Source organism: Theropithecus gelada, chromosome 15 (assembly GCF_003255815.1).
Source record: "Theropithecus gelada isolate Dixy chromosome 15, Tgel_1.0, whole genome shotgun sequence".
Taxonomy (NCBI): Eukaryota; Metazoa; Chordata; class Mammalia; order Primates; family Cercopithecidae; genus Theropithecus; species Theropithecus gelada.
The window spans coordinates 110,414,333-110,439,415 of NC_037683.1; the positions used below are offsets into that span (position 1 = coordinate 110,414,333).

The following is a 25,083-nucleotide window of genomic DNA, read 5'->3' on the forward strand; positions in this document are numbered from 1 at the left end:
CATTGCTTGTTCCATTTCGGTTTTGAACAAGAAATAAAAACATTGAAATTCCATGTGCATTTTTTGAGTGAATAGTCGGGGGAGAGGGGATTTCAGCAGAATGTTTTTTCTCTTTTCAAAAAACAGTTCTGTAGGCGTCATTAAATTTCATTCACTTTTACCAACCTATTTATATGCAAATAAAATGCAAATTATTGCAGAGTACGTGTGATTTTTTAACTCTTTAAAATGTTTGTAGTTTTGAAGACTAGGCATTTAGACACTTATTTCTTAAGGAGATACTTTATTAGTGGGTACACATCAGAACGAAATATTTTAAGTCTGAGATCTTCCTGTGAAGTAAAATGCTAACCTTTCTTCAGATCACACTAATGGCATTTAAGGGGAAAATCCAGTATCTCTGAAGGCCACGGTAGGGAACACTTCACCGTTTAGCAGTTGGATATTATATATACCGCATCATTTAGATAATAATTGTTAATCAGCATAGACATTTTCAGTTAATTATGCAAGAGTGAGAGCTTGGGTTATTGTTTCTGTCCTGGCTTGCACGTATCTGCAAAAGCAATTTGCAGTGGCCATCCCCTGACCTTCAGTGTACAGTTTTAGATGGGAAATAAGGGGTTTTGTGTTTTCTGGTTGGGAGATTCCGAATAATGACTTCAGCCTGGTTAAGCAGCTACAGTGTGGTTTGAACCACATAACAGGCAGCCAAAAGCCTTTCTGGTCTGTCAACAGCACAAATTCAAAAGTGAGTGTGGGGGGAAGTGGCTGTGATGGTGGTGATGGCAGAGGCCGCAGGGGGCTTGCCCACTCCATTGCCAGGCTGTCAGAGAGCGCTCATAAGTATGGAATTGTTAAAGGTAGCAGAGATCAAATATTTTGATTGATGACATTTACAAAGCATTTATTAGGCTGCCAAGTGCTAATTTGACATTGTGACGCCCTCTTTTAAAAACAAAATTAATTTTGGATCTGTCTTTTGGCTAATTTTGTCTGTAGATATTAAATATACAATATCAGCAGTTAAAGATTGTTCAATGCCCTCATTAATTTATGAGTCCTCTCTCTGCTTAGCATCTTCAGTCATGAATTATTTTCCTGACCTAAGTTTGCATGCAGATATGCTGGAAAGGAGCATTTGTTTTGATGCCAGAGTCCCAAAATTGCAGCATTGCCAGGAGCCTCCTACAAGGCGGATGCAGTGGGTGCAGCCCTGTGACTTTACGATGGCTTTAGAAGGCTCTTTTCATGGTCTCGTCTGCTGATTTCTTTCGCAGAGGTAAACCTCCTTTGCGATGGACAAACTTCGACCCTTTGGAATTCCTAGAAGAGTTAAAGAAAATAAACTATCAAGTGGACAGCTGGGAGGAAATGCTGAATAAGGCTGAGGTTGGTCATGGTTACATGGACCGCCCCTGCCTCAATCCGGCCGATCCAGACTGCCCAGCCACAGCCCCCAACAAAAATTCAACCAAAGTGAGTGTCAGCAGTGAGCGTGCTCAGAAGGGGTGGAGAGCAAAACACTTTTTTGTGTCCATTCATCGTTCACTTTATTATTTTCATTTTTAACATTTCATTCTCCACGATCGTCTTTGTCTACGGAACTAAGTTTGTTTATAGAGCTAAATTTTGCTGTAAGATTTGCCATACGCCTCTCATTAGCCCAGCTATTAATGTTCTCTCTGAGACACACAAGCCCTTAATGCACTGGATTTTAACAAGGCATGTGACCTGCCTACTAATTCCCGTAATTATGTGGCTGTCTTTTTATTTTAGCCTCTTGATATGGCCCTTGTTTTGAATGGTGGATGTCATGGCTTATCCCGAAAGTATATGCACTGGCAGGAGGAGTTGATTGTGGGTGGCACAGTCAAGAACAGCACTGGAAAACTCGTCAGGTAAGCCAGCTCCCGAAGACAATCTATGCCCTCTCATCTTCCTTTCTTCAAAAGCCACTTCCCTCCTGACATCAGCAAGTGTATTTGTGTTAATACTTAAACCGTTATCCTTGCTAGCTGGGTGGCGTCCTAGAATATTAAGAAATACTAGCAGACTGCAACAGCTTGAAAAAGCACCTTGTGGGGAATTTTTCAAGAATGGATTTGTAGTTTTCATCAAGACCGTAGTTCCTGACCGTAGGATTTCAGGAGATCGGCCCATTATGTAGAGAAGGGGGGCAGGTGTAAAGTAGGCCGGGAGACACTGGTCAGAGAGAGTTCATGGTGCAAGCTGCACAGTGTCAGACTGTTAAAGGAAAAGACGAAGAGCCAGCGGCTCAATAAGAATTATCCTTTGTGCACTTGTGGACTCTGGTCAGTCAGGTGTCTGGCGTTTTGTGTAAGATTCCTCCCCTGGGAACGCCGTCGTCTGGGATTTCTGCACAGCGAGTATGCTTCGCTGAGCCCGGTGTATCTGCTCAAGCTATCTGCTCCTCTCCCCTTCCTGTTTCATGGAATGGAAACTGTGAAAGGAAATTGCCTATTAATTTAATTTTGGGGTCTATCTGTAGAAGGTTTGTAAGGTTACACCTTTAATATGGTACATCAATCTATTAAATAAAATAACCATCCTGGTTCCATTTTAATGGAAACATGTGCTCACGGAGAAGGAAGAGAATTGCAGCCAGTGAGTTGGGGGAGCTGGCTGGGGATTTGAGGCAGTGGAAATGGCTTCCGGGGCATACTGATGACGTGCCTTCCCTTGGACTGTGCCACAGCGCCCACGCCCTGCAGACCATGTTCCAGTTAATGACTCCCAAGCAAATGTACGAGCACTTCAAGGGGTACGAGTATGTCTCACACATCAACTGGAATGAGGACAAGGCGGCAGCCATCCTGGAGGCCTGGCAGAGGACGTATGTGGAGGTAAACCCACCTTCGAATCGGCCTGCAGACTCGCTGGTTACGCAGTTCTTCGTTTTCACCATTATTTAAAACATTTCTTTCCATTCACTTTATTTTCAAAATGTTGCAATTCCGGGAACTTGATGGCATGGAAACTTTTTTCCTCTTCTTTGATATTGAAAATCCTAGGATGATATCGAAGAGACTAGTTCTAATTGGGGTGCCCTCAGACATGTTTAGTAACCGGCTGTGAACTGCAGAACTAAAGCACCTAACAGTGTTTAAAAAAACACTTGGTTAGCAAAGGTGTCTGGAAAACATTAGCAAGGCATAGAATCTGTTCACAGCTGCAGGCCCCTTGGCCAGGTCATGTGACAGGAGCTGGCCTTTGTTTCCCAAGCAGTGACCTCTGCCAGGCTGCATGTGACCTTTTAAAAGTGGCCAGCAAATGAACAGGGGGAGGAGGGCCGTACGAATGGGTTGTTTTGGATTAGGGGGGAGCTGATGGGACCGCAAGTCGATTGTGAAGTTACAGAGAAGAGATGAGCAGTCTCAGCCCTGCAGTGAGTACAGCACTCGGCGTGTACTCCAGCAACACCGGCCCTCAGCAGCACCCACTGCCGCTGATTAGCCATGGCCCTTGTCCTAAAACAGGGTTCTTTAATGTTAGCCCAAGTTCAGCTTCCCTCCCTGCCCTGGAATCACGTAGAGCTTTTTAAAAAATGCATCAGAGCCGGGCGCGGTGGCTCAAGCCTGTAATCCCAGCACTTTGGGAGGCCGAGACGGGCGGATCACGAGGTCAGGAGATCGAGACCATCCTGGCCGACACGGTGAAACCCCGTCTCTACTAAAAAATACAGAAAACTAGCCGGGCGAGGTGGCAGGCGCCTGTAGTCCCAGCTACTCGGGAGGCTGAGGCAGGAGAATGGCGTGAACCCGGGAGGCGGAGCTTGCAGTGAGCTGAGATCCGGCCACTGCACTCCAGCCTGGACGGCAGAGCGAGACTCCGTCTCAAAAAAAAAAAAAAAAAAAATGCATCAGAATAAAAGAAGGGCTGGGCTGTGTCACCTGAGGTCTGTGCTGTCGAGGCTTGTGAAGCGTTCATTGCATTTGGGCATTTCACCTTCTGTTGTGACCACAGGTGGTTCATCAGAGTGTCGCACAGAACTCCACTCAAAAGGTGCTTTCCTTCACCACCACGACCCTGGACGACATCCTGAAATCCTTCTCTGACGTCAGTGTCATCCGCGTGGCCAGCGGCTACTTACTCATGGTAATGCTCACTGCCATGCTCGGGGGGGCTGGAGTTTGGTTTGGTTGTTTTAGTCTTTACTTTTCCATGACCGCTCCTGCTTCTTAACTGCTCTTAACATCCACGTGCATCCGGGACAGAGAGCGTGGCGTCACAGTGGTCTAAAAGTGGTCGTGTAAAGCGTTTTTCCCATTTGCCGTTGGCCTACCTTTGACTCCTATCATTTTATGTGACGTCCTTGATGTCAAGTTTTGTTGTTGTTGGATTTCGTAAGTTCTGCCTTTTGATTTGGGGTGATGGGTGGGGGGAAACATTAGAATCCCGACACATTCTAATGTTCGGCTTTTGTTCTGTGCCCCATTGTTCTGCTTGCAGCTCGCCTATGCCTGTCTAACCATGCTGCGCTGGGACTGCTCCAAGTCCCAGGGTGCCGTGGGGCTGGCTGGCGTCCTGCTGGTTGCACTGTCAGTGGCTGCAGGACTGGGCCTGTGCTCATTGATCGGAATTTCCTTTAACGCTGCAACAACTCAGGTACTAAAGGAGCCATTCATCCGCTGTCCGTTGACAAACGCCCCGGTCCCCCAGGCTCGGCCCAGCCAGCCTTCTGTGTGTCCTTCTCACCAGAAGGGTCTTGCAGCCTTTTCCACTAGGATGCTACTGGCCTCAGGGAGATGCTGTCTCTTGATGCTGTCCGCCCTGAGGGCAGTGGGTGGGAAGTCTGTTGGGCTTACTGGTTAGTAGAGACACTTCGCGGATAGGAATGTATGTCATTGACCAGGGTTGTGGCTCTCCAACTCTGATGGGCATTGGCATGGCTTGCAGGGCTTGTGAAAGCTCAGATTGCCAGGCCCCACCCCTGGGGTTTCTCGGTAAGTCTGGGGCTGGGGCTGAGAATGTACTTCCGGGCAGTTCCCAGTGATGCTGGTCCGTGGACCACACTCTGCGAATCGTTGCTTAAACGAGTTAGATTCCTTCTCATGTACTAGCCTAAAAAAATGATAGTACACAGACCTTCAAAGTAGAAACGTGCAAGCTCTTCTGTGAGCTAAACTGCTAGGCTTTGGGATGTCGGGTGAATTCTTCACCATGAGGTCACGAAGCTCTGCTTTGGGAGCTGTCAGGCGCTGGTGGCAGTGTCCTAACTAGCTTTAGAATCCTCTGAATTGGATCTCACGTGTCTAATGCCAGCATCCTCTGTTTTTGTGGTAGGTTTTGCCATTTCTTGCTCTTGGTGTTGGTGTGGATGACGTTTTTCTTCTGGCCCACGCCTTCAGTGAAACCGGACAGAATAAAAGAATCCCTTTTGAGGTAATGCGAAAGCAAAAGACGAGAGCTTTGGGGACATAGCAGCTTCCCCTATTTCTATTTGTCCTTTAATTTTCCTCAGTCTGGCCCAGGAAAGATTTCAGTCCTATGTCAGATGATGTGCCACTGGCTGCCAGGCAATGAAATCAGCTGGAAGACCCTCCAGACATGTATTTGCTATGAGACGTCCCAAGAGCTGCATTTGGGGTGCCTTTGGGAATATGGGTGTTTATTTTAGTGTGACACTTTACCCCCAGCTGCCATACCTCTCCAGAGGCTGCTTTTGCTTCTCTGGAGATGTCCGTCACTTAGCCATCACCTCGCTCCACTCCCTTTTAAAATTATACTTAAGCGTTAAGTCATTATCTTGCAGCTTTCTGCTCTGGATGGTAATAACCATGAGGAATTCATGACTCTGTAGATAGTACTGAATAATGCTGGTGTTAGGGGGCAAGGCAGGTGGCTCTTTCTCTTCCCCTAATGCCAGCATGATAAGCTACAGTTGTGTTACTCTGCCACGTATCTGCTCACACAGTCTGTGCTCCAAGGGGACCCTGTCCAGTGCAGCTCTCAGTGCTGTGGTTTCTTATTCCCAGGACAGGACCGGGGAGTGCCTGAAGCGCACAGGAGCCAGCGTGGCCCTCACGTCCATCAGCAACGTCACAGCCTTCTTCATGGCCGCGTTAATCCCGATTCCCGCTCTGCGGGCGTTCTCCCTCCAGGTGAGCTTCTGGTGATGAAGGCTACGGTGATCCTGAGCGGGGCACTGACTTCCAGCATCCCATGTCTGCGGTCTCTGCTAAGGCACTTCAGTTACTTATGAAGTGAAATAGAAATGCCTGTGTTTGAGGCTCTGTTTAACTGGGTGGATGCTTCTTTAAGCTTATAACCCTGACACTCCCTCCAAAAAACTCAGCACTTCTGGAGTTTTTCTTTCCTATCACTGTGAAGCCCAGATGCCTGTTGCCTTATAGAGTGGCCCTGTCCTTTATACGTGGCTTTTGGGGCTACTCTGTGTTGCCCTCTGGGGTCACCAGTGCTGCAGCCAGCTTCTGGGCCGTGCCCTGCTTTCAAACACCACTCCCAGTACCTGTGCTTACCCCCTCTCCCGCTGCCCACCTCATCCCAAACAGGCCACCTTTTCTTTTGCTTTTGCCAAAGCAGCCCCAACCCAAGACAGTATTAAGCTGAGGTCGCACGTCAGACGGCACTGCAGGACCACGGACTGGCCAGGCTGCCGTGGAGAATTTCCTGCAGGGTGCTCCTCGGCGGGCCCTCGCTTTCCACCTCCCTTTCCTAAGTTGGCCTCCACAGTCTCTCCTGTCCCCTCTTCTCTTTCCTTTTGGTCCCCTGCTCCCCTCTCAGGCTGCCCAAGCAGATTCTCAGTCCCTCGCACTTCCCATGCGGAGCACGTGGGCCCCTCAGGACTTGTCCTCTCCTTCCAGACCAGGCTGTCACCTCCAGAGGCCGTCAGGATATTTTCTAATCAGAGACTCGGCTTCTGTGAATTGGAAGCACGGACAGTTCCCTGGGATGGGGATAGAGCTGTAGTCCTGTGCCTGGAGTAAATTACTGACCTTGCCCTTGAGCTACTTGAAACGCATAGGAATCCTAAAATGAGTTACTGCGGCTGATAGAGCAGAGACGTCACCAGTTTGTGCCATGGTCTTCTGGAGCCCAAAGTGGCCTGGAGTTTTGATGTCCCAAGATGTTATTGGGGTTTTGTGAATTAATTTCAAATTTTAAAACCTCGATTGTTTCCCCTTTCTTCTCTGTGAAGACATGATATATAATTCTCAAGCTGGCCAGGTTTTTAAAGGAAACGACATCTGTGTCACTTTTTAGCCTGCTGTTACGATGCCCAGTGCACTCACACAGCTTTACGCTACTCACCAAGAGCTCTTGCAGATGCGAGCAGGAAGAAAAATTGACCAGTCATGCATCTGGTTTCTGTTTATGTTTTGTCAATATGTTTAGCTCTTTCCTACTCTTTTACGTTTGTCTTACACGATGAACCAATCAATCACGTATTTGAATGTCATTTCGCTAGATACCAAGAGGCCTGGGCAACTACTGATCCTACTGGGTTTGAGAATCGAGGCATCCTTAGTCTTTAGTGTGAGGCACAGTTGGATAAAAGATTCTATGCCAATGGCCATAACCGCCAGCCCTGAAAGAAACACAAAAAGAAAAGAAAACAGAGTTTATTTGTATTATAAATCTACATAGAAGTAAAAATAGTGAATCAATGAATAATGTTCAGATCTGACGCTCGAACCAAAGCACAGGACAAGGAAACTCTCTGATTGCTCAGTGGCATGAAAGGTGAGCCAGACTCGCAGCGCAGCTGAAGTTGTAGAATGCCTTTGTGCGCAGGCATGTGTCTGCTCAGCACCCTGTGGTACCCCAGTCTCATTTCATGTGCAGCAGGTGCTGGTATTGAGAAACTGTTCTAGAGTCTTTCAGTCATGGGACCCTGTCTCCCCATTCTCTCTCCTCTCCCCTTCTTTTCTGCTTGCCTTTTTGCTCACTGTCTTTCTGTACCTGCTCACACTCCTTCTTTTCTTCTTTTCTCTCTCATTCTCTCCTCTGCTCTCTCAGTACATACTGATGGCTCATCGAGGCCGACTGTCCTTTAACGACACCCTATGGTATGGTGGTCTGAAACGCTACATGAGGTTTCCTTAGGAGGAGTAGCCTTGTAGAAAATCCAGTGCGTTAAGTTCTCCCAAGGTAAGCACCTTACAGAGACGAAAATGAGTACTATTGTTTTTTGTGTTTCTCTTTCAAACCACCGCAGTATCACTGTAGAAAATTGCAACTATAGTTTCCAAGAGTCCTCATCTTATTAAAGAATGCCTCCCCGTGACACTGGTTCATTCTCTGTCAAAAAAAAAAAAAAGATTGCTGGGCACGGTGACTCATACCTGTAATCCCAGCACTTTGGGAGGCTGAGGCAGGCGGATCACCTGACGTCGGAGTTCAAGACCTCCCTGACCAACATGGAGAAACCCCATCTCTACTGAAAATAAAAAATTAGCTGGGCATGGTGGTGCATGCCTGTAATCCCAGCTACTTGGAAGGCTGAGGCAGGAGAATTGCTTGAATCCAGGAGGCGGAGGTTGCAGTGAGCCAAGATCGTGCCATTGCACTCCAGCCTGGGTGACAGAGCAAGACTCCGTCTCAAAAAGAAAGAAAATGCAAGGAAGAGAGCGAGCTTGCAGTGGTATTTGCAGTGGCCATCAGAAGATTTTCCCTGGTTCTGTTTTAAATGTATTGACCCTCAAATTTAGCCATTATGTAGCTTCTCTTTCTGTTGGTGAACACTATCAGGTTTGACTCTGGGTATTCAGTTGTGTTTATATTTGCAAGATGCCACAAATTAAACTTCAAAAGGGAGTGACTCAAGGTGGTTCTGTCCAATAGTAAACCTGCATTACCTTCAGAATTTTCCATATAAAACTCCAATTTTGTAGACTGACCGAATAATTAGACATTTTTTTCCACAAAGAAACTGTCTTAAACCTCATCAGCCTTTATCTATCTGCCTAAATGCCACCTCTACACCAGGAATCACTGGCACCAGCTGTAATTCTTTGTAATTAACTAGGGCTTGCTGGTAGCCCAGTAGTGTTTATTCTTCAATGAAAACTCGCAGAACAGAACCCTTGTTGTTCTATCTGGTCTAGGAGGGTTTGACTGGAACCTTCTCTGCACATGTCCCAGCCTTAGCTGCTTTGAGGGGATGGGCCATTTCCTATGAGCACAATAACTAGAATTGATTCACAGTTACAATATCACCCCCATCATCTTCTCTGGTTTACTTCACTCTCTTGCCCTTGCGACAACCCTTTTCGCTTTCTGAGCAGCCCTTGCTGGTTATTTCACTATTTTGGTGTCCATCTGGGAAGCTGGCGTTGAGAAAATACTCCCCCATACATGTAGTAGGTTATGAGAAAGTCAGTTAGATGGGACACCGCTTGGCGTTCTTCTCTCATCTCTTAACTTCCGTCACGGACACAGAGCAAGGTGCCCAGCAGCAGGCTTCTCTGACCGATGAGGCCTGGTAGCCGAGAAGCTGCCCAACCTCTGTGGTGGTGGGTGTGGCTGGCAGGTGCCCATCCCTGCACCCGTGGGGCTCCCTGTGTGTCACAAACCTCTGCTCTCCTCATCCTCATGAACACCTGTCCAAACCGGGATGCCCAGGGTCTCTTCTCTACATTCCGCTCCTCAATTCTAAACATGACTGATTGTAAAAGCTGAAAGGATTCGGCCCTCAGGATTACATGCTCCTGGAAGATCTCCGTTAGCATCCTACCTGTTCTTGCCATCTCCTGCTGTCTCACGGTCATGGATCCTAACCCCGTCCACCGACATCCTCTCAGTAAGGGACCAGATCTCACAAAACTCCTGGTTCTCAGCTGGGCTGGGGGCTTTGGTCTGATTTACTGGATAACCTCAGGCAGGTGACTTGACTGCACTTGGGGGACGTTATCAGGTAATACTGTCAACAGCAGCGAGCACCCCCTGCTTGCTGTGAATCAGGCATGAATGACCTGATCTTCATAGCTTCTCCTTTCTCTTCCCCAAAGTGAATCTCAAACCCCAGCCGGACTGAGGTGCCTGAGCCAGGTGTGTCCTCTTGCACAGTCTGTGTTTTCTTCACAGGGAGCACCTACCATTCCCCTGCTCCTGACTGACCTCTTTTTCTTTTCTTTTTCTTTTTTTGTTTTTATTTTTTATTTTTTTGAGGTGGAGCCTCACTCTTGTTGCCCAGGCTGGAGTGCAGTGGTGCGATCTCGGCTCACCACAACCTCCACCTCCTGGGTTCAAGCGATTCTTCTGCCTCAGCTGCCCGAGTAGCTGGGATTTTAGGCACGCGCCATCACGCCTGGCTAACTTTGTATTTTTAGTAGAGATGGGGGTTTCCCCATGTTGGTCAGGCTGGTCTCAAACTCCAACCTCAAGTGATCCTCCTGCCTTGACCTCCCGAAGTGCTGGGATTACAGGCGTGAGCCACCGTGCCCGGCCCTCTTTATCATCCTCTAAACCCTGCTGAGGCCTCTCCCAGAAAGCCTGCCTTGACTGATCACCCCTACACCCCACTGAGCTGTTCTGCAGCCTGGCACCTGCCTTTATGAGGCCATCCATCATTTGGGATTGTCATTTGCGTATAGGTCTTGCTCTGTGAGAATTGAGAGTAGGATTTTTCTTATCTTTGTGTCTTCAGCACCCAGCACAGTACTGGATTTTTCTTTTTAAAAGATCTCTCTCTCAGGTGAATTCTCCTGTCACAGTGGTGATGAGCTTATTTGTGTAGGCCTATCAGACAGGTCTTACATACATGAGAGTGGTAAGCTAACATGCTTCATATTTTTCAATTGATGAAGGATTTTTAAGATAGACCAAGAAGAAAGAGGTTAGGTCGTTTTTAGAAGACTCTTGACAGGGAATTAATTATTAGAAGACATCTCTCCAGAACTCAGGCTTGCTGGTTTACGTTGAGCATAAACTCACAATTCCCATCCAAAGCCCTTTGTGGGAGTTCTCCCTCGATTGTGTTAGGCGCCAGTTACAGCAGGTTTTCTTTCCCCACCCTAGGACGTTTATCAATTTGAGGTTTGTGAACTAAGCAGTTCTTTGAGAAGCCTCATTTTTTATTTTCTTTTTTTTTTTTTTTTTAATTTTGAGACAGAGTCTCGCTCTGTCACCCAGGCTGGAGTGCAGTGGTGCAATCTTGGCTCACTGCAACCTCTACCTCCCAGGTTCATTCTCCTGCCTCAGCCCCCCGACTAGCTGGGACTACAGGCGCCCGCCACCACGCTCAGCTAATTTTTATGTGTGTTTTTAGTAGAGACGAGGTTTCACCATGTTAGCGGGGATGGTCTCGATCTCCTGACCTCATGATCCACCCGCCTCGGCCTCCCAAAGTGCTGGGATAACAGGCGTGAGCCACCGTGCCTGGCCTCGTTTTTTATTTTCAAAGCCACGTCTGTCAATGTCCTGGCTCCTCAGTGCCGCCAGTGGGTTTCTCTGTGGTGCCCCCTCTGCCGTGCCCTTCCAAGCTAGGTCGACTTTCCACTGGCCTCTGTTGGCTTCCTCTATTAACAGCCCAATTTTGTAATATTTACTAGGTCAGCAGGAGATTTGCCAACACACTGCAGAATCTAGCCCTGTGTTTATTCTAGGTTATAGAGTGACTTTTGAATCTATACTTACTTATTCTGCCTACTATAATCACACACAGGAATTTCTTTCTGCTTAACTCTCCTTGGCCTTCTGTGTTTCTTGCTCTCACACCCCACTGGCTACTCCAGAGGCTGTTTGGAATTTGCCTATGAAAACCTCAGGGGACACGTGCGAAATGGTATTTCCTGTTTTAAAGGGGGACATTTTGATATACTCGATCCACTTTATATAAAAATGTTTAACTGTAAAATCAGGGTCGCGTGACCTCTTGGAAGCATTCTGCAAGGGAAATGCTTCTGTTTGTTTTACATTCTGTCTGGAGCGTGCTCTCTGTTCCGCCTTTGTGGATTCGGTTTGGTTAGGTTACTGCAACACGTTAGTAGTTTAGTTCCCAGGTGTGCCTTACCGGTTCATGGAATTATTAGAGATAGAAAGGCCCAGAAATAGTCAAGACTATGCTTGTCACATCGGCTCTTAATGATGTAGCAAAAGAACCTCTTAACATCTGTCATAGTTTCAAACACGTCAAGAGGAAAGGGAAAGAAAAATACTATTTAAAAGCATCTTTATTTTCGAAGTGGTCCTCTGGGCGGAGGCGTATTGGTGACCTCTGATTGGGCGGAGGGGTATTGGTGACCTCTGATTGGGCGGAGGGGTATTGGTGACTTCTGATTGGGCAGAGGGGTATTGGTGACCTCTGATTGGGCGGAGGGGTATTGGTGACCTCTGGGCAGAGGGGTGTTGGTGACCTCTGATTGGGCAGAGGGGTGTTGGTGACCTCTGATTGGGCGGAAGGGTGTTGGTGACCTCTGATTGGGTGGAGGTGTGTTGGTGACCTCTGATTGGGTGGCGGGGTATTGGTGACCTCTGATTGGGCGGAGGCGTGTTGGTGACCCCTGAGTGGGCGGAGGCGTGTTGGTGACCCCTGACTGGGCGGAGGCGTGTTGGTGACCCCTGACTGGGCGGAGGCGTGTTGGTGACCTCTGACTGGGCGGAGGCGTGTTGGTGACCTCTGACTGGGCGGAGGCGTGTTGGTGATCTCTGAGTGGGCGGAGGCGTGTTGGTGACCTCTGAGTGGGCGGAGGGGTCTTGGTGACCTCTGAGTGGGCGGAGGGGTCTTGGTGACCTCTGAGTGGGCGGAGGGGTGTTGGTGACCTCTGAGTGGGCGGAGGGGTGTTGGTGACCTCTAGGGGGAGGGGTGTTGGTGACCTCTGAGTGGGCGGCGGGGTGTTGGTGACCTCTGAGTGGGCGACGGGGTGTTGGTGACCTCTGATTGGGCGGCGGGGTGTTGGTGACCTCTGATTGGGTGGAGGCGTGTTGGTGACCTCTGATTGGGCGGCGGGGTGTTGGTGACCTCTGGGTGGAGGCGTGTTGGTGACCTCTGATTGGGCGGCGGGGTGTTGGTGACCTCTGATTGGGCGGAGGGGTGTTGGTGACCTCTGGGCGGAGGGGTCTTGGTGACCTCTGATTGGGTGGCGGGGTATTGGTGACCTCTGACTGGGCGGAGGGGTGTTGGTGGCCCCTGAGTGGGCGGAGGCGTGTTGGTGATCTCTGAGTGGGCGGAGGCGTGTTGGTGACCTCTGGGCGGAGGGGTGTTGGTGACCTCTGAGTGGGCGGAGGGGTGTTGGTGACCTCTGAGTGGGCAGAGGGGTGTTGGTGACCTCTGAGTGGGCGGCGGGGTGTTGGTGACCTCTGAGTGGGCGGAGGGGTGTTGGTGACCTCTGATTGGGTGGAGGCGTGTTGGTGACCTCTGATTGGGCGGCGGGGTATTGGTGGCCCCTGAGTGGGCGGAGGCGTGTTGGTGGCCCCTGAGTGGGCGGAGGCGTGTTGGTGATCTCTGACTGGGCGGAGGGGTCTTGGTGACCTCTGAGTGGGCGGAGGGGTCTTGGTGACCTCTGGGCGGAGGGGTCTTGGTGACCTCTGACTGGGCGGAGGCGTGTTGGTGGCCCCTGAGTGGGCGGAGGCGTGTTGGTGACCTCTGAGTGGGCGGAGGGGTCTTGGTGACCTCTGACTGGGCGGAGGCGTGTTGGTGACCTCTGAGTGGGCGGAGGGGTGTTGGTGACCTCTGAGTGGGCGAGGGGTGTTGGTGACCTCTGACTGGGCGGAGGCGTGTTGGTGACCTCTGAGTGGGCGAGGGGTGTTGGTGACCTCTGACTGGGCGGAGGCGTGTTGGTGACCTCTGATTGGGCGGCGGGGTATTGGTGGCCCCTGAGTGGGCGGAGGCGTGTTGGTGATCTCTGAGTGGGCGGAGGGGTCTTGGTGACCTCTGGGCGGAGGGGTGTTGGTGACCTCTGAGTGGGCGGAGGGGTGTTGGTGGCCTCTGAGTGGGCGGAGGCGTGTTGGTGACCTCTGAGTGGGCGGAGGGGTCTTGGTGACCTCTGAGTGGGCGGAGGCGTGTTGGTGACCTCTGAGTGGGCGGAGGGGTCTTGGTGATCTCTGAGTGGGCGGAGGCGTGTTGGTGACCTCTGAGTGGGCGGAGGGGTGTTGGTGACCTCTGACTGGGCGGAGGCGTGTTGGTGACCTCTGAATTTCTTCCCTGTTCCCAGGCGGCAGTAGTAGTGGTGTTCAATTTTGCCATGGTTCTGCTCATCTTTCCTGCCATTCTCAGCATGGATTTATATCGACGCGAGGACAGGAGACTGGATATTTTCTGCTGTTTTACAAGGTACGTTTTCAGACCGCTGTGGCCTTTTGGTTGGGTGCAGAATTGTGCAGTGAGACAACTCTTTCAGCCTGTGGACTTAGGCATGTGGGTGACAGGGTTTGGGCTGGCGTGGAGGATACAGGGGAGAGATTGGACAGAGGCTGCTTCCCTAGGGGGGCATCAGAGTCCCCTGGGCTTCCTTCTCCCCTGCCCCCGCTGAACAGTCTCACAGCCCTCGGGATGCTGGTACCGATGACCCCTTTGCCCATCATGAACTGATGTTGCCAATTGTGGGAGCGCTTCATATCTCCGCGTTAGAGCAGAACAAGATTGAAAACCACCCTCTAGAAGATGTGTAGTTCTTTGGTGGTGGTTTGATTTTGTTTGGAATTATGCTTTGAAGGATTCGTCATGATGGAACTTGCTTTTGGAAGGCAAATTTAGGATCAGTTCTCCATGTGGCCTCCTCAGACTGACTTTTATCTAGTTCACCAGGCAATGATGTTATCAGCCAGGCGATGTTTCTGGAGCTCAGCAGTGTGACGTTTCTCTTCCCAAGTCAGGGCTGTGTAAAATGGGTTCCCCGTACGCAGTGAAAATGGCAGAATGAAAGCACCGTTTCCCTCTTTCAGCATAACATTGCATCGTGCTTCCCTCCTTTCAGCCCCTGCGTCAGCAGAGTGATTCAGGTTGAACCTCAGGCCTACACCAACACGCGCGACAATACCCGCTACAGCCCCCCACCCCCCTACAGCAGCCACAGCTTTGCCCATGAAACGCAGATTACCATGCAGTCCACTGTCCAGCTCCGCACGGAGTACGACCCCCACACACACGTGTACTACACCACCGCCGAGCCGCGCTCCGAGATCTCCGTGCAGCCCGTCACCGTGACGCAGGACACCCTCAGCTGCCAGAGCCCGGAGAGCACCAGCTCCACAAGGGACCTGCTCTCCCAGTTCTCCGACTCCAGCCTCCACTGCCTCGAGCCCCCCTGTACCAAGTGGACGCTCTCATCTTTTGCTGAGAAGCACTATGCTCCTTTCCTCTTGAAACCAAAAGCCAAGGTAATCCGCCACAACTTAAGACTCTTCCTGTCTTCAAAAAAATAACAGAACCTTTGGAGTTCATCAGATTGCTTCTACTTTTCTTCTTTTTCCTTAAAAAAATTCATATAAGTATGATATATTTCAGTCCTCCAAAAGTCAACGCTTTTAGAGCATAGGGCCATTTTAATGAGGTTATCTTCCGTGGGAGTGAACCACCATGCAGCGAATCTTTTTATGAATGAGGTTGTTTAAAAATGTGATTATTGCCAGGTGCGGTGGCTCATGCCTGTTATCCCAGCGCTTTGGGAGGCTGAGGTGGGAGGATTGCTTGAGCCGGGAGTTCAAGAACAGCCTTGGGCAACAAAGGACGACCCTGTCTCTACAAAATATTTTAAAAATTAGCCAGGGACAGGTGTGGCTCACGCCCCTAATCCCAGCATTCTCGGAGGCCAAGGCCAGCGGATTGCTTGAACCCAGGAGTTCGAGACCAGCCCAGGCAACGTGGTGAAACTCCATCTCTACAGAAAATTGCCAGGGCATGGTGCTGTGCCTATAGTCCCAGCTGCTTAGGAGGCTGAGGTGGGAAGATCACTGAGCCCGGGGATTCAAGGCTACAGTGAACCGTGATGGCACCACTTCATTCCAGCCTGGGTGAGAGAGTAAGACCCTGTCTCAAAAGAGAGAGAGGGAAAAAAAAGGCATGGTGCTGTGTACCTGTAGTCCTAGCTACTTGGGCAGCTGAGACAGGAGGATCACTTGAGCCCAGGAGTTGGAGGCAACAGTGAACCCTGATCATGCCACTGCACTCCATCCTGGGAAACAGAGTGAGATCCCAACTCAGATAAATAACAAAACAAGGCTGGGCGTGGTGGCTCACGCCTGCAATCCCAGCACTTTGGGAGGCCGAGACAGGTGGATCACCTGAGGTCAGGAGTTCAAGACCAGCCTGGCCAACATGGTGAATCCACATCTCTACTAAAAATACAAAAAAAAAATAGCCAGGCGTGGTAGTGCACATCTGTAATCTCAGCGACTCAGGAGGCTGAGGCACGAGAATTGCTTGAACCTGGGAGGTGGAGGTTACAGTGAGCCGAGATGGCACCACTGCACTCTAGCCTGGGCAACACAAGACTCTATCTCTCACACACACACACACACACAAATATATATATATATGAATAACAAAAACGCGATTACTGTGATTTTACACTTTTTCTATGGGAGAACAACCCCTACAAGCTAAATCAGGTCAAGTGTGGTGGTGCAAACAAGGTATTAACTAGACAGCTCCTCTTTGTCCAGGCAGAGTCAGTGGTGCTCCCTGGGATCTGTCTGACCTTGTACCTCTTCTGTTCCAGGTGGTGGTCATCTTCCTTTTTCTGGGCTTGCTGGGGGTCAGCCTTTATGGGACTACCCGAGTGAGAGACGGGCTGGACCTTACGGACATTGTACCTCGGGAAACCAGAGAATATGACTTTATTGCTGCACAGTTCAAATACTTTTCTTTCTACAACATGTATATAGTCACCCAGAAAGCAGACTACCCGAATATCCAGCACTTACTTTATGACCTTCACAGGAGTTTCAGTAACGTAAAGTACGTCATGTTGGAAGGAAACAAACAGCTTCCCAAAATGTGGCTGCACTACTTCAGAGACTGGCTTCAAGGTAAGACGCCGTGGGATGGCTTTCGTCCTTTCGCTCTTTTGCATGTTCAGCTTCAACAGGTTCCTTTGTCCTGATTATGAAAGTGTTAGATTAGAATGTAACACTGACGTGTTTCATGGACTTGTAAGAGTTGCTCAAGAGTCTTACCTGGACTGTTTCTGCAGCAGCCTCCCAGCTCTGGGTTTTCCCTGTAAAATGATGCAGATAATTCAGACGAGCTTCTGTGGGAAGGTACAGATGCACGTTAGGAAAAGGGGAGCATGTAACAGGTGGAGCCGAGGCTTCTGGTGCTTTCCTCTTGGATAGATGGTGGCTAGTTTGGTGACCACATGAAATCAAAGTGTGGCTGGGATTTCCAGACTGATTGCCAAATTATAGCTTACTGTACCAGGAGATGCTGGATAAGCAGTGGACATAGTCTTAAACTCCGTATTTTGACCGTCCTTTAAGAAGTTATTTGTCTATTTCTAATTGACTTTGTTTTTAGAGCAGTTTCAGGTTTTCAGGAAAATGGAGCAGAAGGTGCCGAGATGGCCCATGTCCTCCTTCCTCACCCATACACAGCCCCCCACTATAAACGTTTCGCAGCAGGGGCTGCATTTGTTACAGCTGACGAACCTGCACACTGTTACCCAGGCTCCATACTTTACGGCTGGGTTCATTTTGACCATTTCGTGATTTGGTACATGAAGTAAAGTTATAAATGTTTAATCACATTTCACACTATTTTATAAATAATCAAATTCTGCTTTACAATGCCCTTCTTCGTGGGGTGCAGTGGCTCACACCTGTAAATCCCAGCACTTTGGGATGCCAAGGTGGGCAGATCACCTGAGGTCAGGAGTTCGAGACCAGCCCGGTCAACATGGTGAAACCCCATCTCTACTAAAAATACAAAAATTAGCTGGGCGTGGTGGTGGGTGCCTGTAATCCCAGCTGCTCAGGAGACTGAGGCAGGAGAATCACTTGAACCCGGGAGGTGGAGGTTGCAGTGAGCCTAGATTGCACCACTGCACTCCAGCCTGGGCGACAAGAGCAAGACTCCATCTCAAAAAATAAATAAATAATAAAGTGCCTTTATTGGTTTCTTTGCTCTTAGAAATGTTTCTAGGAAATATTCATCAGCTGGAGGGGAAAAAAAGTCTAAATTTTCTCCTGACCAACTGCATAGAAATGTATGCAGTGATTCCAAGAACATCTGTTCATTTATTCTGCGTTGACACATGCAAAGCCAAGTGGAGAATCAGGATAATTATCCACCCAATTCAAGCAAAAACGCTTTTACTGGAGTACCAAATCATTATGGCCCCCAACATTTTTTGGCTTAGATTATCCAAATGATTGTCTTAATTTCCCACTTAATTAGGCTTGTTTAAACACAGATGTAAGTGCCTTTTTTGGTCTGAAGTCAATACACTTGTATGTAAAGACTCGGCAGCCAGTTTCCCTGAGAGTTTGCAGGAAATGGTCAACAACTTGAGGTTGGTGGAGGATGGTTCCGTACAGCTAGCTTCTGGCCTTGACTTGTGTTAACCAGAACTTTCTGCCTACATGTATACTCAGTTTGACTTTCCTTTTGGAGGAAGGTAAAGAGAACATGCCATGATTATCTATTAACAGCCTCCTGAGACAAACGTGAATTTGTTCCAAGCTTTATTTTTCACATTTAGTTTAGAAAGCAATGGTTTTCGGGATAATGAGTTAAAAGAGAGACAGTGGAGAGAGTCCCTGCTTTTCATTTTCCCTGCATTGACCAAAGACATGCAAATAACTTGCCACAGATAACAAAGAGATCTGCTGTGCCCTGCCAGTCTCTGAGCAGAGGAGGGTTACTGTAGAGGGTATTTCAGTGTCTTTGGCCACTGCTCTGGAGGCTCAGTGTGGCATGCTAGGCAAGGATTGGGAAGGGGGTAAAGGGGGATTGTCTGAAGGCCGTGCAGGGGGTTAACCTTTTTATAGAGCATTGTAGATCATCTCTATACATTTCTTCCTTTATAGATGTAAAGCAGCTGGACTTGAGATTTCTTTTTTAAGGTGCATTGGAATCATGTTTTGATTGCTATGTGAACGGCATACACCTAGACCAAGTGAGATCCATTGGTGCTGAGCAGTCAGGGTCCCAGGCAGCCCTGGGACTCCATGACTGACTCTTACAGGGTCCACTAGAGCACTCAACACAGAATGACCATACCCGGGAGCCCTTTGCTGCCTACACGTTCTTCAGGCCTGTTGAGTGGTTGATGTGGTCTCTGAACATTTTCTCCAAGGAAACAATTAGCCTTGAGTCAGCTTTCCTTGCTAACATTTTTGTGTGGTTTTTAAATGGGGGGAGCCTCATTGGTTTTTAATGGAATTCCCGTTAAAACCATGTTATCTCATTGGTCTTTATCAACATTCCAAAAGTTTATCTTTGATTTGTTTTACTCCTAAAACTATATAATGGTTAATTTCAAAACTGTCCCACATGTCACATCTTAAAACATACATGCAAACAAGGCGGAGTCAGATCAAAATCATGCCTCAAATCTTGTGCAAATGTGTTCCTTTTTATTTCACACTGGATTATGCAAACAAAATTGTGATTAACATTTTACTTCTGGGGTTCCATAGCTGAAGGAAAATGGGCAATCGGGGTTACTCCTTTAGGCCAGAACTTTACACTAGAAAATAATTACTAGCACAAGGTATTCATAAGGGGAGAACTTCTAGCTGACATGTTAAGATTTGCTGTAAAATAAGTAAAATGTCACAGTTTTCTAGAGTGTGCGTGCGTTAGAATATGAAGCACTGGCTAAGGGGCAGTGGAAACCCAACCTTATCCCTTGTTTTGTGTCCAGGGTCGTACCTTGTACATGTGCTTAGGCCAGCCCATTGTTACTTGAGCTTTTTGGTGATTCATCAGAAAATACTGTAGTAATGGGGAAAGAACTTAACTGTTCCATAAAGTCGATCACTCTTTCGTATTCGTCTTTGAACCCCTGGTAGAGTGAATGGCACCTAAGGGACCAGCAGTGTAGATTCTGAGTTGAATCCAGTTTCCAACAAGGCTGACTTCCCCAAATAGGTTCTTTCTTCCTTTGTTTCACCCTCGGGTGTCCCAGAAGTCTTTGTGTGTGAATATCGTAAAACCGCTCTCAGATTTTGGGGACCCTGTTTGCCACCAGATGTTGTTGATGCTGGAGTTGAATCTGCTTGTCTTACTCCTGCCTTTGACACATCTTTGGGTACCACGGTGTGTCCCGGCACTGTAGGCCAGTGAGTGGCTCCGTCTGCCTCTGCTGACTTGCTGCCTGGGTTTGAGCTCCGTCCAACGCTCACCTGCTGCGTGGCCTTCTCCAGGCTCCCCTCTCCAAGCCTCAGTTCCTCCATGTGTGAAGCCGGAGTGACTAACTGTAACGGGGCTGTCCCTTGGTTGCTGTGATGCCCAGCGCTGCCCCACACTCACCAAGCGTGAGCCTGTCTTCAGGATTAGCCGGTTAAGGGAGAGGGGCTTAAAGCCCAGGACGCGCCGTGACGTCATGAAAACTGTTACGGCGAGGAAAACAGATGAGGTCTCCCTTTTTGAGGGGAAAGGAGGAGCAGTAATTTTTCTTCTCTGGTTCACTTTTTTTCAAAAACAGGAAGAAAGGGCTTTCAGTAATAACATAACATCTGCTCGGTGCTGTGTGTGTGCATGCCTCCCTATGAAAACTGTGTGTCTGAGAGGTACGCGGCCCACCCGGTGGTCTCCTGTCCCGTCTCCCCTCCACGCTCACCCCGACACGGCCTCCTTTCGTTACTGTCATCCCCAAATTGTTCCTCTAGCCAGTCGTGTCAGAAGGAGGGTTTCACTTCTCAGAGAGACGGAAGGGGGCCTGTGCTCCCCCTCCCTCCCCTCACTTCAGACCCCAAGAGCTTAACCATTCTGAGCACTAACGCAACCAGATTTTTTTTTGAAGCCTTTGAAGTCATCCAAGGCATGTCCTGAAATGAAATAAACCCTTCTCCCTTCTTACTAGCCGTGTCCAACCCATACATGTACAGCTTGTTCAAAAGCTGTGGTTTCCTGAGCTGCTGGGGTTGGGAGATCTACTTGGGAGGTGGCTGGGAGGGGCAGGGGTGGGTGAGGGGGTGGGGGTGTCCCAGAGAGCGTGCGCACCAGCCAGCGCTCAGACCCTAAGGCCGGGTCACCGGGGCCCTGTTTTCTCTTCCAACACGCTTATCTCTTTACAGCTGCAGCCAAACCGTCAGGTCTGTAATGATGGTTTTGATTACCGAGGCCAAGCGCAGCTGTGTGTGGTGGACTGGCGGGCTTGCCCATCCCCCAGGCCCAGAAAGCTCTTTCCTCCCCTCCCCGGCTTGTGGTTTGTCATCTGTTCTCACAGAGCCTCCTTGTATTGGCCTGTGGCTTCCTGTTCTCAATCGGATCCAAATTTACCCTGTGAGGTATTTCCCTGCACGCACACGAGCGCCTTCCCTTCCTTCTCCTCCACCCCCTCTCCCGGGGAAGGGTGGCAGAGAGGAAGAGAGCAGTCGAGAGTGAATAGGTGTTGGCTGTGATCTTTACACAACCTGGCAGCGGATCCCACAGCTTGTGTTAGCTCCACAAGTCGAACAGATGGAACAAATTGACAGAATCGTGTTCGCTCACCCTGGGCTCCAGAAGCAGCTGAGCTGCTGTTTGAAGTTGGGAGTTGGAGTATGCTTTTCCCCTCCGCGTGGAATTTCTGGGTGTGCTGAAGAACCCGTGACTTAGCACCCCGAGTGGCACGAAGCGGGGAATGACCCTGGTGGGTGTCTTTCCGCCGCGCTCCTGCCGTCTTTTGTAATTGTCATGGGGCGGAGGGAGGAGAGCAGTTTTCCTTAAGGTAAAATAGGAGTGTTTGTTTCACAGAAACAGATCATCTCCTTCCCCGTTTTCAGCAGTGGCTGCGGTTCATTCATGAAAGTCCAGTGCTGTCAGTCAAAGTGGATGTGGAACAGAGGGCGTGTTTCTGACGGGCGTCTGAGCCCCTGCCCTGCTCCCTCTCCTCCGCCTCCCTCTCCTCCGCCTCCCTCTCCTCCGCCCGCCCCGCTGCGACCAGGACCAGGTCCCTCCGGCTGCGAGTTATAACGCGTCACAATCGTTTGCCGTTTCTAGGACTTCAGGATGCATTTGACAGTGACTGGGAAACCGGGAAAATCATGCCGAACAATTACAAGAACGGATCAGACGATGGAGTCCTTGCCTACAAACTCCTGGTGCAAACCGGCAGCCGCGATAAGCCCATCGACATCAGCCAGGTACCGCAGCTGCTGCCCACCGAGGGCGCGTGCCCTGGCGGAGGCCGCTTCACAGCGTGTGACCCCACCCTGTGCTCTCTGGAGACCTGAGGCACCGGGAGCTGGTAGAAGGAACACTGGGTCACTCGACTTCACCTCCTCCCACCAGCGGATTGTGTGACCTCAGGCCAGCCAGGGCGCCTCGCTTTCCTCATCTGTCAAATGGGGCAGGCGTGTTCCTGCCGCCAGAGCAGTGGTCAGAATGAAGTGCAGCCGAGAGAGTGCAGGCTCTTTCCAGTGTTGGAAGTGCAGCAGCGTGTGATCCTTTCAGTTCCAGGACTCGGTACCATGTTGGCCTTCATGGTATTCAAGCTTGGAAAGATGGGTTTCTTGGGTAGCGGTCATTTGGATGAGCAGAATTTGGGGGTAGGTGGGTGGGTTAGGAGATTGGAGAGGTGATAGCAGGATAGGAGGGTTTGTTAAATTTGAGATCTCTGGGTGGCCCTGGCCCCAGGAGTAGACAGATCGCTCTGTGATGAGTGAAGCAAACAGAAACGTGCACCCTTGGAATCGGAGTGGCCACGCCATTCTGCTCACTCCTGCGGTAATAACTGTGTCTGTTTGGGAATCATATTCTCCACCTGTGTCTGCATCTTCTTCCTGCCGTTTGGTTTCCAGCATACCCCTTTTGGTTCCGCAAGTATGTTCAGGAGTGTGTCTGGACTCTTCCTGTTGCACGGGGCCCGGGCTAGGGCTGCTTCAGCTTCCTCAGAGCCTCTTCCCTCGGCTCTTTGTAGCTTGCTTGCTTCACCTTCAGGCAGAAAACCGTCATACTAATGATCTTCTCAGCAGCTCTGTTTATCGTCTCCTTTTTTGCTGGCGTTCAAGGTGACAGATTTACAAAGTACATTGTTCAGAGTTGTTAGGGAGTGTGAAACTCCGAGCTCACAGCAGCAGGCAGCAGACCGTCACGTTTCCCAAGGATGCGGGCAGAGGAGTCTGCCTCAGAGACACCAGGGAGGTGCCCAGGCAGCGGGGTTGGGCGAGGGACCAGGGACACTGTGGGACAAACGGGATTGGGCCGGGCCCCCAGATATCATCTCCGCCTCCTGGGAGGGAGAAAGGCGTGCCTCATGCACGGAGGCCACGGGCTGCACTGTGTGATTCCAGGGATGTGTTGAGGACGTACAGTTGTTACATATCCTGTGGATTAATTGAATCCAGATTCCCGAAGTCCAGTTCTCTCACTCTCTCCCTGCTCCTTTTTCCTTCACTCCTTCTCTGGGAGCTGCTGTCACTGGTGTTTTTCATTTTGTTTTAAAAAGACCCAAAGTGAGGAACGAGGCCCGAATCTAAAATAAACAGGAAACAGAACTTTTCTATGTGTATAAAATATACATACACATACCGAGTCCCACAGAGCTCCCCACCTCAGCCCACAAGCCCTCCTGCAGAGGGGGCACATTTGGCCACGCAGACGACGCGGCCTGCCGAGTCCAGCGACCTCCGGGAACAAGATCGCCCCGCGAGGCCGAGGGTGTACACTCGTCCCTTGCACTTTCTGGCACTGGGCATTTTTTGAATCCACAGGTCATAGGAGGCTAGTGTTAGCAAAATTTATACAGATGTTGTTTTATTTTTATAGCTCTCCTCCATTTACTGGGTGGCATTTCCTTCAGTGTTAACAACAGAGGTTAACTGCACACAGGCGTGCATGGGGATTCTTGCCAGGTTTCTCCCCCTTCCCCTCCTATAAATATGTTTCTCCAGATTGTTCATTCTCTGCCTTGGCTGCAGACGGTCTTTTAGCGTTCAGATTTAATTGGTTCAGCCAATTCCTGGGCCATCTGCAGAACTGTGTTTGTTATAAACACACCAATGATTGCATCCTCTGATAAGTGCACATTGAAAGAAATCAAAGGTGTTCTGATGGGATTTTCGACACTTTCAACAGTGGGCATTCTGTCCTTTGTTGTGATGCTGGTGCGAAGCTCGGCTTCTGTGCTCTCAAGGCAGAAGTGTGTTTACCCCCAACCCCATTCTCAAAGGCCTCTGTTCTTCCCGTTTTTGTAGTTGACTAAACAGCGTCTGGTGGACGCAGATGGCATCATTAATCCCAGCGCTTTCTACATCTACCTGACGGCTTGGGTCAGCAATGACCCTGTCGCGTACGCTGCCTCCCAGGCCAACATCCGGCCGCACCGACCGGAATGGGTCCACGACAAGGCCGACTACATGCCTGAAACAAGGCTGAGAGGTAAGTAGTGTTTGATCGGGGGCGCTGGGAGCTTTCAGAGGTGCCTTCCCTGGTTCTCCAAACTCAGCCACAGCCTTCGTCCGTTGACACTACCCAGGGTTCAAAAGTGTAAACAGAACAATCAATTTCTTCTCGTTTAAAACTCCGGGAGACAGACAAGGATGTGTAATGGGATACAGCCCCACACTCTATCACGTTGGGAAGTAAGCGTCTCGTCTCCGTGCGTAGCTTCAATGCTAAGACGCTCATTAGGCACTGCTCTCGCGTGCCAGCTGTTCCCTGTGAACACCGGGGACGCCTCCAGGTTGAGTGTTATTTTACTATTGCAGAGTTTTATCGCTGAGGATTATATGTTTATCTTCACTTTGTCAACTCTGGTGTTGAAGGGATTTTTGGCACATCGGGTCATTCCTATAAGCCACCAAGCACCTGCACTCTGTCAAAGCTGTTTAAACCAGAGCGGAGAAGTCTGTATACAACAGTGTCCTCTTCCTTTCACCTCTCAGCCCAGAGTTTGAAAGGTGGTTCTGTGTGGACTTCATTTGCGTTTCTAGCGGAGATATTAGTAGCGTATGCTTTGGATACCGGGCCGGGGAGGATGTGAGAGAGAAGACGGGTCCCCTTGCAAACAT

At 49.6% G+C, this 25,083-nt stretch overlaps 1 protein-coding gene and 1 long non-coding RNA gene across 9 annotated transcripts in view; one reads left to right on the forward strand and one right to left on the reverse strand.

Moving 5' to 3' along the window:
- Positions 1–25,083, forward strand: part of PTCH1 (patched 1) — a 76,081-nt gene that overhangs the window by 34,887 nt on the left and 16,111 nt on the right. For 7 of the 8 annotated variants that reach the window (XM_025360344.1, XM_025360341.1, XM_025360340.1 and 4 more), the window contains exons 6-17: positions 1,281–1,479; positions 1,780–1,901; positions 2,720–2,867; positions 3,988–4,119; positions 4,474–4,629; positions 5,308–5,406; positions 6,000–6,125; positions 14,139–14,257; positions 14,901–15,303; positions 16,644–16,953; positions 22,073–22,215; positions 24,268–24,451. In XM_025360344.1, the coding sequence (XP_025216129.1) occupies positions 1,281–1,479; positions 1,780–1,901; positions 2,720–2,867; positions 3,988–4,119; positions 4,474–4,629; positions 5,308–5,406; positions 6,000–6,125; positions 14,139–14,257; positions 14,901–15,303; positions 16,644–16,953; positions 22,073–22,215; positions 24,268–24,451 (2,141 nt within the window). The remainder of the gene's footprint in view (positions 1–1,280; positions 1,480–1,779; positions 1,902–2,719; positions 2,868–3,987; positions 4,120–4,473; positions 4,630–5,307; positions 5,407–5,999; positions 6,126–14,138; positions 14,258–14,900; positions 15,304–16,643; positions 16,954–22,072; positions 22,216–24,267; positions 24,452–25,083) is intronic. The other variant, XM_025360343.1, reaches the window with a different exon arrangement.
- On the reverse strand, positions 12,146–20,583 carry LOC112608439. Its single transcript, XR_003115994.1, has 5 exons — positions 20,272–20,583; positions 16,849–17,141; positions 16,623–16,737; positions 14,085–15,395; positions 12,146–12,175 (listed from the first exon to the last, which is right to left on the reverse strand). It is a non-coding gene; the product is annotated as an uncharacterized LOC112608439 (long non-coding RNA).